At 39.8% G+C, this 20,222-nt stretch overlaps 2 protein-coding genes across 5 annotated transcripts in view; both read right to left on the bottom strand.

Annotated features, from left to right (window-relative positions):
* The window catches only part of C1H4orf19 (chromosome 1 C4orf19 homolog), a 43,858-nt gene extending 43,537 nt beyond the window's left edge, over positions 1–321 (bottom strand). For 2 of the 3 annotated variants that reach the window (XM_030028529.1, XM_030028519.1), the window contains exon 1: positions 195–291. Coding sequence is in view for 1 of the 3 variants with exons in the window: in XM_030028519.1 (XP_029884379.1) it covers positions 195–250 (56 nt within the window). In the remaining 2 variants the exon portion in view is untranslated. Of the gene's footprint in view, positions 1–194 lie in introns of all 3 variants that reach the window. The other variant, XM_030028522.2, reaches the window with a different exon arrangement.
* A 5,665-nt stretch (positions 322–5,986) lies between these two features.
* The window catches only part of NWD2 (NACHT and WD repeat domain containing 2), a 58,537-nt gene continuing 44,301 nt past the window's right edge, over positions 5,987–20,222 (bottom strand). For both annotated transcript variants that reach the window (XM_030023127.2, XM_030023137.2), the window contains 4 exons: positions 16,093–16,296; positions 14,148–14,292; positions 13,254–13,843; positions 5,987–11,647 (listed from right to left, as the gene is read on the bottom strand). In XM_030023127.2, coding sequence (XP_029878987.1) covers positions 7,712–11,647; positions 13,254–13,843; positions 14,148–14,292; positions 16,093–16,296 — 4,875 coding nt within the window. In that variant the 3' untranslated portion in view covers positions 5,987–7,711. The remainder of the gene's footprint in view (positions 11,648–13,253; positions 13,844–14,147; positions 14,293–16,092; positions 16,297–20,222) is intronic.

The raw sequence follows: 20,222 nt of genomic DNA, 5'->3' as shown, positions 1-20,222 counted from the left end.
TGAGCCAACTGTGTTTCTGAGTATAAAAACAATACTGACTCAACAACAGGTGAAGGTGAGATCAGATATTTTCAGGATAAAACTATTAGACTATTCTGACAGCTAATATGAAAGAGAGTGCAAAATATGCCCTGTAAACAGTTTCTCTTGAAAGCGCAGCATTGCAAGTTTAAAGGAAGAAGAACTTTTCCTACCTGTAGCTTTTGTGCGGATCAGGAAGTGTAGCTTTTTTCTGATTACAATCTTCCATGGCTTAGCTTGGCTTCTGCATTTGAATGTTAAATATGTAAGAATGCCTTGTTTAGCTTGGGAGTTTGCATGACCTCTTAATGAGACACTGTAGTTAGTGTCATTGGGTATTAAGGTGTCATGTGACTGTAGATGAAAATAAAATCCTTTAAAGTTTGCATTTAATACTTCCTAGAATCTGTAACCCTTTACCTGCAAGCTGGATAAAAACCTGATAGAGCTCACTGTTTTCTGGTCAGGATTAGAAAAAGGAGAAGAGGAAGAACATGTGCCAAATAATTCCTTTTCCTCCGGACAGTTGCTTACAACAACCACAACAAAGTCTGAGCCTGTGAGTGTATGAGTGATGTCATTTTCATATTCGTAAAATTAAATCTCCCCATGTCACAAACAGCACTGGAGGGATTTGTCAGAAGGTTCCTCTGTTACATCAGGTAGTTTTGCCTAGCAGTGACATTTAATCCCCACTGTTTTGGGTGATGCTCTATGGAGGAACTCTGCTCTAAGGTATATTTGCAGGCAGAGCATCACACTTACCTGTGAAACTTGCTGACTTTCCTGGAATCATTTTGGTTTGAGTATGGTGTTTCCAAAAGTGATATGAAAGATGTTCTGCTCCCATAATCCAGTTAGGAGAGTGTTCCCTGTGCAGGAGGAGAGATTTAACTTAAGCAGTATCTGCAAGCCAGCTGGGTCAGGTGTTTCCTGGCTGTAATCTTTAACATATATCTGGAAACTGTAAAAAAAAACCCCAAAACCTCCTGGAAAGAACTGGCACTAACATTGCATCATCTAACTGCATGTGTCACAGCTGGGGGGTCCAAAGCAGCGCTAACAAAGCATTTTACTAAATCCTTTGTTTGTTTGTTTGTTTGTTTGTGGTGTTAAGCCTCATGGAAGCAGTTGCATGGGGTTCAGCTGCTGTACAAGTAGGTGTGCTGTTCTCACCCTAAATAATGTGGATTTAGGGTTGCCTCCCTGCCTGCTGCGGGCTGCATCCTTGCCTTCCCTGGGGAAGGACCGTGCTCGAGTCCTGCTTGCCTTTCTCATGCAAAGTATCCTCCTAAAATCCCACTTCAGCAGCTGGCTGGGTTTGCCCTGTTGTGCTTCCCCTCGTATGCGCTGCAGTGAGCTAAAGATGAGACTGTCAAACTCATTTCAGCAGTGGGCTGAGAGCAGACCGGTCCCCATGCCGGGGAGCAGGGACTCAGCTGCGCCACCTGGCCCCAGCCGCCCGCTGCGGAGCCGCGCACTCGAGGCTGAAGCATCGGATGCCAGCAAAAATTAATAAAAGCTGCTTTGGATATGCTTATTTTAAGCAGAGAGCTATGTCATAATGTAAAGGCCAAATACCATTTACAGTCTGTGAGCTAGCAAACCGCAAAGCTCTGCAACAGCTCTTTGGGAGATTTAAATTTTTTTTTCTCCTGCAAGCTTTTAGTGTTAGCTGACTTTGAGAGCCAGGGAATGTCTTCTTACAAAACCTTCGCTAAACTCTCCCAAAGGCTTTCTGGTCAGTGTGTAAAGAATTGTCAGGCTAACATAACCCCCAGTTGTAGAAGAGGTGAGGAAGGCAGGAGATGCAAACAGCTAGGGGCTACCTCTGCACCATGGAGCGTGATGCTGTGCGCAGACCCGTGCACAGTGCGTGCTGCGTAGCCAGCTTACAGCCCTGCCAAGCTGGAGCCAGCCCCCATGGGCCAGCTCTGCAGCTGGTGGTATTTTGCCATTACCCTCACGGTGGTTGGGCTAATGAGCTGGGCTAATAGCCTGAGAAACATCCTGGTCGAAAAGCTGTGCTGTAGGCCAGGAGGCCACTGGAAGTGACCTTGGGGAGGCTGCCTCCCTGTTTCTCCTGATACCAGGCCTCCTCATCAGATCCTTTTCAGGGCTACTGTATATTTGGCGTTCCACAGACTATTCACTCTTGCGGTTTCTCAAACCCACGCTCAGTATTTCTGCAGTAGTAGAGAAGTTCTGCCCCAGCCCCTGCAGTCCCAAGCTGCACTCCTATAGCACTGTTCCTGAAACCTAAGGTTTCTACGAATATGTGCAAACTGCTGGGATCTTTTCAGGCTGATCATTTGATCAGGTTTTCACAGATGTGTCCAGCAGGAAATGATCACTTGTCTCACCAATCCATAGTCCTTGTTCAAAAACATGGGTGTGACAACATTTTTCCAAAGGAAAAGTAGTTGAGGCATTCAGGCTGCAGAAATCCTCTTTCTCTAATCTCATTCTTGTATCTTAGTTGACTGTTTTGGTTGAGGCTTTTTGGAGAACGTTCCTGCTGAGATAGAAGTCTGCCCTGAAAAATTACAGCCCAAAAGGTTAACTTTGTAACTTCAGATACTACTGTCAACATGATACTACAGTGGGAAGTGCTGGGCAATTTACTAACAGGCAATGGAGTAATGGAGACAAATCGCAGCAAACTATCCTGTTGCTTTTCGGATGTTCTGTTTTTAACTGTGCTACAGCATGTCCAGATTTTTGCTTCATCTCTCACCTTGCAAGTGTGTGTATTTCACTTTAAATAGATCTATTTTAGTCTAGAGGCTTTCTCACATGCACTAAAATGCACGTGGAATCAGAGCTGTGGCATGTAAGTGGGGAGATGATTTTATTTATCTCTGTTATATGCTATGTAAAAGTAAGGCCTGTGCTGGTGTGGCAGCATTGTGTGGTGAAAGCTGTGACAGCAGGAACATGTGAACATGCCTTAAATCTGCTTTTGTATATTCCCTGCTGAGGCTGGAAAGGGGACTGGTGTGCTGCCAAAAGGGTAGGCGCTGCACATGGAGAGTGTACCATGGCTGGGAACGTCAGGGGCTTTGCTGAGTTTGGATGGGAGCATCACCCACCCTGGTAAGCAGGAGCAGCATGGGCCTAGGAAGATGGAGCAGTGGAGGCAAGGAGAAGAGCTTGCTAGGGGCAGATTTTTACAGTCACTTTGGGAACCACTTGTGATTTTAAGAGCATGTTCTGCTGGACTGGACATCTTAGGAGAATGTTCCCTCACACTCTTCTGGTTATTTGGCCTGTGTTTTCAAGTGAATTTAGCACTGTGTAGCTGGTCCTCGATAGTGAAACCCTTTTTCACAGACGGATGGTGGTGTAAACTGCCCCTTCTAGAGAAGCACATGATAAAATTTCTCATCCCTCCCAGGGAAGGCTCGTGATGACTATTCCTTCAGCCTTTGACCTCACTGTTGAGAATTGAGACTATGATTTAGACCCACACTGAGAGCATCACTTCACGTCATGTAAGTCAGGAGACTACCTCCAAAATGCAAGGAATGGTGTTCAGTGACCAGGCTGGAAAAGTAAACTACGGGAAAAATGTAGCTCATTACTCTCCCTTCAGTGATGTGGTGTTCCAGGAAGAGATACTGAGTAACATCCTTAACAGCATACAAGAACTTTGAAGTAGGTCATATTTGTAGCATAAATGCTTGATAATGATTCTTAATAATAAATCCTTGATAACGAAAACTATCCAAAGACCCTAGTCCACACTTGGATGATTCCATAATAATTTTATGGTTACATAAAAAATAATGTGTGAAAAAGTAAGATGCCTTTTGTTTTATAATTAGAAGAAATAGATTTCAGAATTTGCAGTCTTAATATTTATGTTAAAACAGATATTTTTTAATCCTTAATCAACAAAATAAAACAATGCAGACTGTTGCTAATAGCCTAATGGTAATGACCCAAAGGACCCATTTTATGATGTATCATACAGACACATGTAAGAAGTTTTTGACAAAGGGCAAAATCTCAGGATTTTAAGCTGATCTGGGGCTGAAATAGTTCCCCCTGCATATGAATGCCATTTTAGCAATGGATTTTTGCTTTAAATTCCCTTTGCTAGATGGCTAAAAATTCTGTTTCCACAGGTTTATGTACAGGGCTTGAGCATGCAGCATGGAGAAATCATGGCTGGGGGACCACTGAAACCTGAATGCTTTCTGAATGCCTTTTCCAGGCTACCTGTTAACTCACATTTTGATGTTATCTGATAATAATGTGAAAAAAGTCAAATGGCCACAGGCCGTATGAAATGAAGTCACAGGCTGTGCATTCCCCAGCTATGGTGCAAAGGAAATGACTGATAAAAATATTTTTTCTATCTGACCTCCGGCTTACCTCTGTGTGCCAAAGAATTTCCGGCTAATTCCCCTCTAAAGCTTTCTTACAGCTACAGGCTATTCCTAGAATCTTCTGTGTCAGAAAATATGGACCCCATCTGAGCCTGTTTATTGATGCACTTTAGATAAAGAATAAATGAAAGCTTTGTTCTAGATATGCAAATAGTGCTCCTTAAAAGAAAGTAAAGTGCTCTATTCCTATGTAGGGATAGAACAGCACTTGGCATTTGGATGGCTCATTATTAGAGAAACTACTTTGACCCTGTACCACTGCATAGATGTACTTAGGGACAGATTTGTGAGGGGCTGTGGAGTCCTCACTCTTGCAGTTCCAAGTATTTGGACACTGAGTAGCCTAATGCCATTCAGAAACCTGTCTGCTGCTTAGGCTCAGTGTGAGGAGTCTGACCCCCTGAGAAATAGATTCAGAAAGCTGGAAAGCTGAATGAGATAGCTTATGTATTAAGGCATAGATAAATTATGAGGAGGGACAGGACTTAAAACAGCATCCTTGAATGAGCTTAGGAACCCAATACTTGGCTGAAAGGCCTAAGTGGATTAGGAGTCATGTTCATGTTCATCTTTCTCATTGTTTTATGATTAAGAAAAATAGTAGTGCTGCCCACTCTGACTGTCCTTGGTTAGAACATAAAAGACTAAAGTTCAAAGCAGGACAAGAACACCCTTGCCTTTTTATATACAGCATCGCTGCTTTCACATGTCAGCCTATTGCTTTGACCAACTGGACAAGGCCTAAAATCAATTCCCTCTTTAGCTCGAGATGAAGGGAAGACTGCTCTCACTTTTAGGCCGATCCTCTGTTTTGCTGGGGACTATCTCCTGCCCCAAGAAGCCGTGCCACTGTGCAGAAGACCACAAAGTTCATTGAGCCAGCAAACAAAAGGAACAAGTCTGGGTACTCTACTGATAAGCCACTCAGCTGAGCTGGGACCAGCTGGGTTCTGGTAGTGCTTCCCAAAAAGGAAGAACATTTCTCTGTTTCTGTGTTTTGCTTTGTTTCTATGTTATACTCCTTTACTACAAAGTTAGCCCCTCTCCTGGCAGATAGGAGATGTATTTTTACTCTTCCAGGATAATGAAGGAACTAACTTTCCAACATTATGCACATTATGCACAAGGAGTTCAAGGCTGAAATGCGGTGAGTCATGCCCACTGTTTGAAAGAAGGTGGAAGTTGCTTACCTTCAGGACAGGATCCCGGGAGGCGTGGATCCCACAGCCCCTTCCCATAGCTCCACAGGTCTGAAGGGGAGTGGGATTTCAGGTGCTCCTCTCTTCTGTGCTTTCTCCTGGGTAGGTTACACAAGCCTTCGTGTTTGTTGACTTGGCACACTGGCAGTATGCAATCTAGTCATAAGCAGCATCTAAGCATGCTTTTTTTTGGTGAATCTCATTGTTTTTTGAATGTTTGATTTAGTTAACCAAAGTGAGAAAAATATTAGAATATTTCCTTACAAATATAGCCCATAAAAATGATTTAAATACAGACTAATGGGAGCTGCAAACGCCTTGTGTCCCTCTGCCAGAGTGAAATTTTCCTGAAATTAACAGACACACACAATCTGTTTTTCCATAGTTTATTAGTACAAACAATGCATACACAAGACTGTATATTGTTTGAAGACTGCAATAGATTTCTAATTTAACAACTCTGTAACAAAATTTAACTAAATTTGACATTTATGAAAATATAAATCTCTGATTGGGTAGGTTTTCCCAACAATACAAAGTTTACATAAAAACATTCAATATGATCTATTAGTTGCAAACAAGTTAGGAAAAATCATTCAAGTCACTTAATATACTACATTGGCTTGTACACTGAACATTCACACACTACGTTAAGTTCTAGCTTAGCATTCATTTCTTGGAAATTTGTGGCATGGAGTTCTGATTTTAAAAATAAAATTGTTTTGTTTAAATAATTTGAAAATATTTCCACAGGTGTGCCATTTTTAATATATGTAAGGAGGGAAAATTATGATCCTTTCAGATATTGTCCAGTATTTTTTTCTACTTGGGCAAAATGTAATTTTTTTTAAAGCATTTGTCATTATTTCACAATTTCTGCCTTGAAACTGGTAAAACTGTACAAAAGGCTCAGAACAGTTCTAAAGCAGAAAGTGAAGCTTGTAAGTATATGGAAGTAAGAAAAACCCATAACAAATTGGACCAGTAAAGGAGCTTTGGACAGCCTTTACATTCAGTGGAATACTTCAGCACATACACAAGCAATCCCAGAGTGTTTGGTCATCTGATCCGTATTTACCATGGGAAAGAACAGAAATGATAGTAAGGCAAATATTATCAAGATTAATACATGGCATGTCTGAAATATTTCTATTAAGATTACTTTGGGGACAGAGGAGATACGTTAGACTGTCTTACAACAAAATGGATAGCAACCTTTTAACATAAAGAAATTAATGTGTTTAACTGGTCATCTGTAACACTCTTTTTGTTTGAAAAAGTTTTCATTACGACCTGTACTAATACACACTGTGAAGACGAAAAAATTTCCCAAACCAGAAATAAAACCCCAAACCCTATATTCCTTTTATGACCTAGGTTTTAATCATTTTTATCACAATAGAGAAACCTGAAATCCCTGCATGCATTTAAAAAGAAAAATCTTTCAGTCCATTCATCGAGGTGAACAAATACTTATCACCTCACACATTGACATGTTTGCAGCTGACTGGCACCTACTACTTTCAACCCAAAGATTAATCCTAATTAAAAAAAAAAAAGAAGTAGGTATTTTTTAAATGATGATGGAATGTATCAAGTGTTCCAGGTTGGCAGGTGACATCTTGTCATTGCACCATCAAGCAGAAAAACACATTTTTGCAAGTGGGTATAAAGCTGGCTGTTAGCTATAGACCCATCTAGGCGGCTTGGTATATAAAATAGTGGTCTGACTCTTCTCACTGATCCTGTGGAGCTTTAGTTCTACTTAAAACAGTTTGTCAATCCCAGATAAGATCGCCTAACTTCTGTAATAGCATAACAATTTTGATAGTATTGCTAGAAATTTTTAATCAAGGCCCTGGTGAAATCCTGGACTGAACCTTGTATTCCGAAATTTAAAAAACCCTGCAGCCCATTTTCTTTATGTTTGCTTTTATGTTTACATAAATGTAAGAATATTAGTCGAGGAAAAAACAGTTGGTCTGCCCTCTGCTGTTTCTGTCTGTCTTCCAAGAAATGCACTGTTTTTTAGGTGAATTCAGAAGACAAATCTATGCATGTATACTATTATTCAGATAAGCTCATCCAGATGGTTACTCAGTTGTCAGGAGCAAAACTGTGTCCTCTGCAATCTATGGCTGAGCACACTTTCTCATAGCAATAGTTGTGTTTTTTGGTTGGTGTTGCTTCACTCACCTCAGGCTCTGTAACTGTAATGGGACTATCCCTTGCAAATACTTCTGTTGATTCCCTCCAAATGCAGTCTGCAGTCACTTTGAAGCTATAATTGTGACATTTTGGCCTAATCACTTGTGTTGTGTTGTTGAAAATCTGACGGCTGTTTGAAGTAGCAATTTTGATTTTCAGTGCAGCATCGACTCGATCCACTACAGTGTAAGTACCTATACTTCCGTCATCAAATCCAATAATAATATTTAAATGTCTCTGTGAGAGTGCAAGAAAAGTGGGAGTTTTATAAAGAGAACAGGCACCGATGTTTTTGCCATCCGCTAGCCTCATTACAATTAAGCTAGAGACCGCACCATTATCATCATCTTCTTCACTGCGAAAACAGATGTACACGAGATAGCGGCCATCACGAGACAGCCTCTGCCTCCAGATGATACCCGGAGCATGAACCACACGAAGTTTTCCGCTGTATAAATCAAGCACATTGATGTTCTCATCACCACGGGTTATAATTCCTAGCTTCCCATTTGGAGATATTTCAAAGTCTTCCAAAATTTTTAAGAAATTGGTAGGCAATTGTACGCGTCTGCAGATGACTTCCTCTGTTAGGCTCCAGATGTTCACAGTTTCAGTAGATGTTATAAATACTATAATATCTGGGCAGTCTGGTATCAGCTTAATATCGACAATGCTTGCACCATCATCACAGCAAAACTTCTTGGTTATACTGCCTGTCCAGAGACTCACTGCCAACACTTTATTCTTTGCCATTCCAACTACGAATGTATTTGCAGTTGTTATAAATGCGTTCTGTAAGGCAACTAAAATATTGCAAACCCTATGTCCTGTAGCCAGTCGCCAAACTCTGGATGCATTTTGCTCGCAGAGAGAGACTACAAATTGATCATTGTGAGTAATCATTAGCTCTGAGATTTTTTGTCCATTAATGCGAAAGATATTTTCACCACTAACCGTGTGCCATACATACTGGCTGCATTTATCATCTGATGTAACCATTATCTCTCCAGAAGAGGTCAGCACGCAGTTTTCAACAATACCTTCATGCTTGAACACAGCTTCAATAAAGCCAGTGCTGAAGTTCCACTTATGGACAGAATCTGATCCATCCAATGTGTATATTAATTCGCCTCTGGCTGGCAACACCAGTCTTTGGATAGGCTTGCCAGATTTGTCAATATTGGACATAGCAGTTATGATGTCTATATCCCAAATAGAAAGGACACCACTGGTGGATAAGGATAGCAGCATGTTATGATGATTTGATTTAATTAGCCTGACTATAGTTCCTGAGATTTCCTGTAAGCTTGCCATACACTGTCCCGTATCTCTTCTCCAAACAAAAATGGCTGAGGTATTTTCCATTGAAGCAATTATACAGTTGCCATTTTTTGACAACACGGCAGAGATAAAGCGCTCATTGTGTTTAGCTCTAAACTTTTCAGCCACCTTCCACACATGAGTGTCAAGAAGTTCAATGCTGAGAGCCTTACAAATTAAAATTGCACTTTGGTCTTCAGAAAGCTCTATGCTGACAACTTCACTGTCTTCTCTCCTACAGTCAAAGTCATCCGTAAGCTGGGGATTTGTGATTTCCTCTGTATTCCAAACAGAGAGGCTACCCTCGTTGTCCACCATCACCATTTCTTGGGCAGTGTCCAGAATGAGAAGGAATTTCACAAATCCACCAGAAAATTCAGAGGTCACGGTGGCCAGCTTCTCTCCACTGCCCAAGTGAAAAATGGTCGTGGTGTTCAAGTACTGTCCACAGAACGCATAAACTCCATCTGGAGAACACTGCACGCAGGTCACTTCATACCAGCAGTGGAAGTGATAGAGAGGCCAGCCATAAAGCAGATCTATTACAGTAACGTCTTTGCTGGCCTCCAGCCAAGCAAGCGCATGGTTGACTGATAACGTAAATCCGTTTATAAAACTGGAGCCCCCTGCAATTCCACAATGTTTTGACCCCTTAATTTCCACCTCAGACAGAAGACAGGAATTTATGTTATCGTATATCAAGAGAGTGTTTTTCGTTGTAGCCACTACAAGATACTTTTCATCACTAGTAAGCTTCATCCCTAAGATAACAGATGGAGCTGTTGTAATCTGCCTTAGTAACTGGCGGGTCTCTACATCCCAAGTGCTGATGGAGCCATTTTCTAAAGCAGCAATAATTGTGCTGGGATTAAAAGTAGGCAAAATCTCAGTGACGTGCATGCAGCTGGATGACAGTGGCAGGCGCTCGGGGCTGTAAGTCACATCCATGGAGGAATGCAAAGGGACGATAGAGCAATACTTGGGTCCATCCTTGTCACATTCTAAGAGGAGATGTCTGAGTTTGGGCAATGAACTTACTACTGGGAGAAGCCTCTGCTGCAATTCAGCAGAGAGCGAACCTGGGTATTTTACTACTTTAAACTTTATACTGCGGAGGGTACTGGCCAGAAATTTCAGCTCCTTTTCTTGCGAGTAGGTGTAAGCCAGTTCTATGTCAGAAAGTGCTTTATCAAACTGCCCTATTCTAATCATGGTGTACAGCCAGCTGAAGTTCATAATGACTCCGTACAGAAGATCATCTGTTCTTCCACACCTTGTCAAGTGATGAATAAGTTCTGTCATTTTTCTGTGATTGATAAAAAAGATATCAGGCTCTAATGGATTACACTGAAAGACCCATGGCTGATCAGGTGCCTGCCTGTCAAAAGCAGTCTGATCCATGCAATGCTTTTCATCCTCATTCAGGCCTCTACTGTCATGGTCAGGACAACCATTCAGATATTGGTCGTTGCTGTAAAAAGGTTTTCTTCGTCCACCTGACCAAACACCAAGGAAATACTCTGCCATGACTGTATGCATTTCATGTAAATCTTCTTCATTGTGCAGGTACAATTTCTGGGCAATTAGTTGCAAGTGCCTATTTGCCCAAAGAAGAAGTGTCACATTTTTCACTTGTCGCTCTATCAAGTACCCCTGTAAGCCCTCCTTAAGCCTTGCAATGTATATATATGGAATTCTCAATGGGTTACTTTCTCTGACACTCTCACTCAGTTCGTACATAACACTGTTGTCAAGGGCTAAAATATCTTCCAGTTCCATTTCACTCAGGCCAGATTTGGACATAGTGATGTAGCCAAGTGCTCTTGACAATAGTCTGGATCCACACTTGTTTTCCAGTGACCAAAACAACTGCTCTATGCTTTCATGGACAGTGACACAGAGGGAGGACTCATCCACATCTTTGTGAGATCTCCAGTTCCTGACCTCTCTGAAGGTTAAGTTCACAAACATAGGCAGTGTGCACTTGGAGAATGCTTCATTGACGTAGATTTGTTGCCCTGATGTTACTTTTCTTTTAACTCGCAGCAGCTGATGTTTCAGTACTTGGCTACACATCTTTCTATCCCTTGCAGTCAATTCAATGTAGTTGTCTTCTTCATGAATAAGGCACCTCAGTTTTTGCAGGATCCCATGCTTGTTTGGCAGTGTTGACAAAATTATCCGTACTGAACGTGGAAGGTGAATGGGAAGCCACCAGAGCTTCCTACCATCATCACTATCTGTTAGCTGTTCTAGGGCATCGAATATTATCACCAGCGGCCTATGGAATGAAGACTCATTCAAGAGATTGATGAACAAGTCCCGAAGGTCATGAATCTTTTTTGGGTAACTTTGTACGAGGCAACGATAGTTGACTGCTAATTGTTCACAAATGCTCTGAAGTATATTCTTCAGATCTGTACTTGTTTCCGTGGATCCCAAAAATCTTATAACTACCACAGGGTCAGACTCTGGTCCCATCTCTTCTTGCAGCCAGGAATAGGACTAGAATATAGAGCATAATTCAGTTAATACCTAAATGAAGCAGAATAACAGATTTTATAAATAGTGATTGCCTATATATAAATAAACATTTTTAAATGTTACTGGTTGAATGGAAATGCTTTCACTGGCAGAGTTCAAGGCTGGTTTGATTTATGTGCACTGAATGAAATTCGTATCATATGTCATCTTTGTTTAGCACAGGTAATATCCCAAAACACTAAGACCCAGATCCACAAAAAGGCTTATGTCTAAGGGGACATAAGTAGAATGTAGTCCATAAATCCCAGGGTACACTTTGCAAAATCTGTGTCTCACTTCTGAAAGTCAGTAAGTAGATTCTCTCATTAATAAACTTCCTTAGACACTAAGCAATGATCCTTGGCCATGCAGACCAGTTTGCCACCTAAACTTGTTTAACATTGATTCTCAGCTGAGTATAAATGCACGCCCTGACAGTTTTAGAGGACAGGGATCAGAGTACAGATTGCCCTTTACTAGCAGGTTACTTTAATTCCTGGACCACAGAAGTACACTCTGTCTTGGTGTGCCTGTGACTTTTGCTCTTACACACTGCCACAAGGGGTAAAAAGTATCTCTTGCTGTTTTTTTGGTTAGCATACTCTAAGCAAGTGAAGAATGTGGCTTTAAATCCCCTCAGTCTGTGCAGGCTAACACACTCAGTTCTCTTACTTGCTAAGTCTTTTCACCTCACTTTAAGTTATTACAGAATATTTTAAAAGGAAAGCGTAACCAGAGTCTCTAGGTTAACTTACGTACTCAGATCTGAAATGAGATCTTGAGTTGCAAATCCCAATTTCATATATGCAACTTATGTGAATCTATAGGAAGCCACATTTGGGAAAGATATGGGATTTTAAACATTATTGTTCCCTTCTCCATTTCATTCTGGCTGATACGGCTGTTTCCCAGCCCACTGTGCTAAATTCTCTGAGCACCCTGCAGGGAAATCAAAGTTGTGACTCCCAGCTGGAGAATTAGGCTTAGAGATGCCAGCTTGGTCTTTTTCTGCATCTGGTCCTGCCTTGCACAAAGTGTTTCACTCATTTCCCTGTAGTACTCAGCTCAATGATTTAAATGGCATATGTTAGATAAATGAGTACAGGTATTTCTGCAGGTTATTACAGATAGATTTGTACCAAGTGTATTTCCAGCAAGTGTATCAGACTAATTCTGGAATAATTTCTGATGAGAACATAAGATGGCGTGACTTGGAAAGACATATTGTATTTGTGAATAAGACTAAAACCAGCATACGATGTCTAGATGGTTCCAGATTCATAGGACCTCAGTGGAACAAGAAGGAAAGAGATTCTTCTAAAATACATGTTGTTAATTCAAAAATATATTGATTCCTATTAGGTACTTTTGTTTTGGCTAAGCAGATGATACAGACATGTTATTATTGAAAGGTAAGTCTTTTTCTGATTATGTGTACAATAATATGCAGAATATACTTTTTATTATTTTTATTCTATATATTGAGGGCTGATATCAGATCTGTTGACAAAAGGAAGAATGAAAACTAAGTTGGCCCTTACACACTAACGCTCCTAACATCACCGTGTTATGTAAAATATTTTTTTACCTTCTTCGCTACTTCGGCTAATAAAAGAGTCTTCCCTGTGCATGGTCCTCCGTATATGATAAGAGGGTTAATATGTCCTATTTTGCTAGGTAGAATATACTTGTGAACTATGTTTAATGCCTCACATCTGTATTCATAAAAAGTGGAGTATGTTTTACATAGTGATGAGTGTTGAAGAACTTCATCGTACAGCAAGTCTGTCTCGGTGTCAAAATTCTGCTGCACTGTTGCTTGGATTATGTCAATCATGTCTTCATAGAACTGTTTACCAAGTCCTTCAATGTAATGGTTCTCCACTTCGTGGGAGTAGCCCAGTTTCATGTCACAGTGAGTGACGGACGTGTACACTCTCAGATTGGATGATGCGACGATGGTAGGAATGAATTCATCCCTGAGCTTGATCAATTTCTCATGGGCTTCGGGATCTCGTAGAAACTTCCCGGCTGTATGTACCACATCCATGTATTTTCCCATCTCTGGAATTTTAACAAAACGCTCAATGTTGGCAATTTTCCGAATGTAGCAAACACACTTCTTTAGGAAAGCTGGTGTTTGTTTACCCAAGGCAAAATCAAGTTCATCTTCAATAGCTGAGGATGAAAAGAGAACACAGAGTCTCTGTCATCTTTTCTCTATAAACAGTTCAAGAACATCCCCCACCCCCAACATGCAGACTCTTAAATGATTGCATCTGTTTTCTGTAAAAAACAGAAAAAGCACAGAAAAATCTCTGGGTGCTTTTGTATGGGTTTTGGTCTCAAACAAGCCCAATGAACATTTTTTTTCTGTTCAGTTACATGAGAAATGCCAACAGAAATATATTTCCATGTTTGTGGAAAGGTTGATAGAAAAGATAATAAATTAATATATAGAGATAGTTAGTCTGAACTTTACCAGAGGAAAGATATCTCTTTGCTTGGCTGTGTTTCATTTTTCCTTTCTCATACAGCGATTTCACAGCAGTCTTAAAAATCTTCTTAATCTCTTCTGATACATCTTGCCATTTGTTCTCATTCATAGAGTTTGAAGAAGATTCCATCTTTTAAAAATATCCATAGTTAAACAGTAGCTGTAATACACACATCTACAACTTCAGAAAGTAAAAGTCTAATATTCAAAGTCATAAATAATGTGGTAACAGAGAAACACATGCACTAAAAATAAATAAATAAGAGTTCAACTTTTTATACCGCAGATAATCATAATGTATTCCATTTTAGAATTATGTTAGCTAGAGTATTTTCTGAATTCCTACTGTAGGCAGCTAATGCAATATTTTTCACGAATAAGACCAATAACACCTTTATAGAAAGAGGGTTTTGAGAACCAAGCCTGAAATAATGATAATAAAGCTGCAATAATACTGCTAAAATTATCGCTCCTTTAATGAGAAATAATAATAATAATTTAAACTTGGATCTCAAAACTGAAAATGAGGATCCTGGTACCTGTAATTAAGCACCTCATATTAGCTACCATATTTGAAAAATATGGGATTATATCTGACATTACTTTCGTTCATTCATTGCCATAGTAACAGTAATCTTCCTGTCATCAAAGAGAGACTCTAATATAAATTCACTAATCCTTTCAGATGGTATGTCACAGATGCCATGATGGTGGTTTCTGTAAGGCAGCTGGTAGTCACTGCTGCATTACTTACTGCAGGTGAAGTGTTTAAGGGGTCTCCAGTTTTCCTGGAGGGTGTAATAGGAAGAAGAACAGCCTCCAGGATAACCTCCCTAGCAACTCTTTCTTGACACTTTGAGAGCTTTGTATATTTTATTACTTTAAGTTTGAGATGTAACTCCATGTTAGCTTTAAGTTATGAACATTGTTTTACTTACTCCTGTGTATCAGTAGCTTGAGGAAAGGTGCAAAGTTCTAATAACAAAAAAGCCAAGCTTTATTCAAAGAGATACTGTAGGCACTAGCAAAACAATGCAAAGTTACAAAACTTGCTTTCTTCCTTGTGATCAATACTTCAGAATTAGCCATATTATACTGTCTTCAACTCATTAAAACTCTTTCCATGTCTATGTTTTTCATGTTTTCAATGTTTTTTCATGGGACAGAGAAAACATTCTGCTACACGATAAATGAATGCAGTATAATGGTTTAATTTCATTTTCTTGTATAATACAGTATGCACTCAAAATGAAGTGAATACTCTGTTAAGGACTTCATTTTTTGTACACTGAAATCTGTCCTTGGGTATATTGGATGTGCAGAAGGGTAGAAGTGAGCCCTGGGTAATATACAGTTTTTATTGTCATCAAAGACAAATGCCTGTTTTAAAAATGATAATTAACAGTGTTCAAAAATCTTCTGTTAAAATGCAGTTAGTAAGTTAAAAGTATGAGATCTAACTTGGGACAGCATTAAGCACTTGTTTGACTGTTAAAGAGCTTTCTTGTATGGGGATAGAAGGGAAAATGTGTATTTCCTCTGCAAATCCCACTCATTGAAATCTAGCAAAAGCACAATACCAGGGCAGGAGAGCCTCAGCTCTCCCTATTCCAACGTCAGGGAAGGGAAGAGAAATCTGTACAACCATCCCACTAGCCCCAACAGGTCATGAATGACTACAATCCACTTTCTCTAGCTGTTATCAGAGAGCACGTCAGCGCAGGAGTCATGACCAGTCATGTTCCTTGGTGTTTTGCAGCTGCTCCCTTCACCATTTATAGGAAAGGAGCATCACAGCACCAGTTGCTCAGGTGTGCACAGGGCTGTAGAAGCTAATTCAGAGACAGCAGCAAGTGCCTGGCCCTGGGGACTGCCCACCACTGTAAATGATCGAGAAGAATTTTGTAAGGAGGAGGCGACTATGACTTACCGTATTCTGGTAGTTCTTCAGCATTTCAGATTTTGGTCTGAGGTAATATGCTGGTGGCACTGCATTCTCATCCCTGCAGTACCACTCTTCTAAAATCCTTGTCTCTAGCTTGGCCTCTACAGCGGCATCCAGGATCATTTCAAATTCTGCTGACTCAACCTCCCCTGGTATTCGGATGTTCCCGTACTTCTCTCCCAATAGGCCCTGTGTATTTGCAGAAAAGTAGGGATTAAATTTTTCTTTTTAGTTATGCAAAATCCCTCCTCAGGATCTGAATTTCATAAAAATCAGTGTGGTAATAGTTTCATGACTTTGAAATTACTAGGAAGGGAAACAGATACAGTGTAAGATGAAGTACTGTTGAGGGTACTGTACTGAGCTGCATCCTACTATGATGACTTGGTAAAATTTCAAGTAGATGCCTTGTCTTTCTTATTATTAACTGGTAATAAAAATACAAAGGCATTCAAAAGAAGAAATTAAAAAATAGCCAACATACTTTCTTAGCACAGTATTGACTCATGTATTATTGATTCCCATTAGTCACAGGTTGGCATTAATCTCACATGCAAATGCGAATGTGGAAATCCTTTTCTCTGGACTAAGGATAAGGATGCATCTCTGGATTCTTTACCTCTTGGCTTTATTCTTATTTTCCACAGAAATGAAACAGAAGATTTTATATTCTGTTTGATGAAAATCCATGAGGTTATGTACAGCTCATATTAGTATTTTTAAATATGTGGTTTATACCAGCAATACCAACAATCAATGTTGCAGAACCACAAGCTGCTTTGCTGTCTCATATTCCCTTGTTGCAAAAATGTTCAAAGTCTTTGCCCCGGTAGCTGTTGACAAATGAACAGTGGGGCAAGGGAAAACAGGTTTGATCAAATGCCAAAGAGAAATTTTAGTACTTAGATGCACGTATTTGGTATACAGGCAAAGGTTTGTGGAATTCAGTTCTTAAACTGTGGCACAAGAGATTTTTAACCTTCAAAACTGAGGATTAAAATATTGGTTGCAATGCTCTGAATGCATTTTTTTTAATTTATTTCCATAGTTTGCTGTCCATAAATATTTATAAAAAAAGGATTGGGAAAACCTTTACAGAAGATAGAGTTGCAGGACATTCCTTCTTTTGACAAAATTTTTCAAATTTGCAATCATCAGCTTAATTCTGCATTCAAATCTTGGTCCACAGAAGTCAGTGAGAACTCTCACTTCCTTTTAAGTAGGATTTTTTATTTCTTTGCTCATTTAAATGTATTCAGTAAAGATTTTGAGTTAATGAGAAGGAGTACTTAATGTGGAGAGGAACCAACAGTATCAGCACCTTGGTTTGAATCAGAAAGATCTCTTCGTAAAGTAATGCTAATGCAAATACAGTAGTACCCTAAAAATTTAAATAACCTTGTTTGTAAATAATAAAAATCTGAATATTCATTATTTTTAAAGCACTCATCATAATGAGAAGCTGTTTTAAACTTTTCCAGCTGTAACTAAACCCTGAAAATCAATAACTGATGATGATGAAGCCTGCTTCACTGATTATAAAAGTGTGAAGCTGCAGACCCCTTTTCTGAATCCAGTTGTGTTGGCAGAAGGTACTCAAGCGGCTCACCATGCTAGATGCTGTAGCCTCAGAGCACAGATGTCAGAGCAGTGCACATGAACACTTCCTAACCTCTTTCAGGCAAAACCACCTCAGTTAGCTCAGACCACAGTTCGCATTGTGTAAATTAACCTGGCTGATTTTTACCTGGAGCCGATTAGGAAGAGCTCACATGAACTACAGTGCTGGCTCTGACGGCGAGTGGTTGGCATCCTCCAACAGAGGAATACTGACAAACAGCTGGTGGACAGGAACAAGCCAATGTCTGTCCACTGCTTAGGAGAAATGAAGGAATGTAGGGATTGTGATAGTTCATATAGTCCAGGTTTCAGTCTCTGACGAGCCCTAGCACCCAAGTGCTTCAAGAAGCTACTCCAATAGAGAGGCATTAGGAGAAAGAGGGGTTTGCCTGACTGCCCATTCATATCCCACAGTAGCTTCATTCAGGGTGCACATCGAGGAGTCAGGAGAAAGGAACACATGTGTTCAGTAACTAGAATTAAATAATAATTTTAATGAAATGATCCAGTATTTTCATTATGTGAATTTATTTTTTCTATGATGTGATCATTCTAACTAGTAGCTCCCCTCAGAGAGTGAGCTACGTTGCTCCACATAATGAGATAACCAGGGAAAATTTCTAAGTTTTTACTGTTCTGATCTATTCATAGAGCCCTATAATTTTTGAATTCTGAAGCTGCAGAGGTTAAACAAAATATAATATTATTTTCCTTCTTTATTCAAGTGAGGTTAATAACTCATATCATGCTGAATTGCAAGCCTCTGCACATTCAGATTGATGTAGAAATCTCATAAATTTCTCTCAGAGGAGCTTTGCTATGCAAATTTTGCAATTACCTTGTATAGCAATTATTACTTGAAATTCATTAGGCTACACTTTTTCTGAATTTAAGTCCAGTGGATTCAATAGACAGTTGCCCAAGCAAAGACCAATAGCTGGGCCCTTCATTAATAATACTAAAATGTCAACATTAAAATGTCTCATTTTAATGTACTGCATTTAATCAACTAAATTTGTTTTGGAATTATTCTGTGTACTTTTCTGCTTCTCTGGTACAGTTTGTGCTGTTCTCTCTCCACTGTACTATAGGTAAATAACAAAAGGCAGCACTTTAAAAGGAAAAGGTGGATTTTTTTTTCTTGTATCTTATCTGTCATTGCAACAGACATTATGTAAATAATCCTGTATTAGGGATCATCCTCCTGGCTACTAGGGCAAAACACAATAAGAAAGAACTCTGATGTGATCTGAATACTAGAATCACTGTGGATGACTGTATCATGAGTTTTTAAATAAAATGGAGGCCTATGCAAACACTATTTGCAAGCCTTTGCATTTTTTTAAAACTAATATTAAACAGTGGAGGACATACATTTATCATGGTGTACCTTGGTGCTATAGATGGCATTGCTAATATTTTGCTAGAAGTCTAGCATTAGTTGAGGGAAGAATAGACATACAAAGAAGAGGAATCACAGACAAAAGAGTGTCCTCCATTTGGGATGATGACAGTGAGCATCCATAAAACTTAATAAACAACGAAATAAGCCTTCTATCATTTTGCTTTCAGGAATTTCTCTTCCTGTTTGATTGTGGTTTATGGAGAAGTTTTAAGGTTAATCTTAAAAGATGACACATGCATAGTGCTAGGAATAAAAGGAATAAGGAAGTGTGGAGGAAAGAGAAGTCTGAGTGAATATACATTGCACTGCACAGTGAAAACTGAGTCTAGCTTGTTATAGTTGACATCTAGTGTTTAGGAGAGCCTGAAGCTAACAGCTGTACCAAGAAAGGAACACATCAGTTGAACATCATGCAAGGATCTAAATGTGCTAAAACATTTAGTTTTAGAACTTAAAAAGTAGACTATGCCAAAAAGGAAGCTGCAGAGGCTATGCCAGCACCCCACTGCCACATATTTTTTCCCTGAGAACTGCTCAGGGAACAACAGGCAGCATGGTGCCGACCGGTCTTCTGTAACTGTCCCCACTGCACACCAGACAACTATTGTAGGGATTGTGGCAGAAGTCCTTCATACAAGCTGCATGAGTTGGCCAGGCTCAGAGCACAACTCTGAAACTTGGCTGTGTTTAACTCAGGAATACTGCTTCATGTGGCTGGTGTGAGCAAGAACTCCATGTTTTAGCCAAAACTTAGGCATTTGTGCCGTTAAAGCAAAGTTAAGGAGCAGGTGAACAGAGATTCTGAGGGTACCTGTGGCATCTACTTGGTGAATATGTGCATTTAGAAAGGCAATTAAATGAGTTAGTGTCTTTGATGTTCTAATACAGTAGAATTGACAAGTAAACGAAGAGAAATAGAAATAGCAACAGGATAGGGAATAAAAAGAGCAGCACTGGAGTGAAGAAGGGAATTGATTACACAAGGAGAACCAACAAATCATATATACTGTGCAGAGCAGGTCTATCATTTAGAGCAGGGCAATCCCAGGCGCTGCACTGCAGCTGTGTTCCTCTTAGTGCCCCAACAGAA

Source organism: Aquila chrysaetos, chromosome 1 (assembly GCF_900496995.4).
Source record: "Aquila chrysaetos chrysaetos chromosome 1, bAquChr1.4, whole genome shotgun sequence".
Lineage (NCBI taxonomy): Eukaryota > Metazoa > Chordata > Aves > Accipitriformes > Accipitridae > Aquila > Aquila chrysaetos.
The sequence above is the reverse complement of the archived record's forward strand: the minus strand, read 5'-3'. Positions and strand labels throughout refer to the sequence as shown.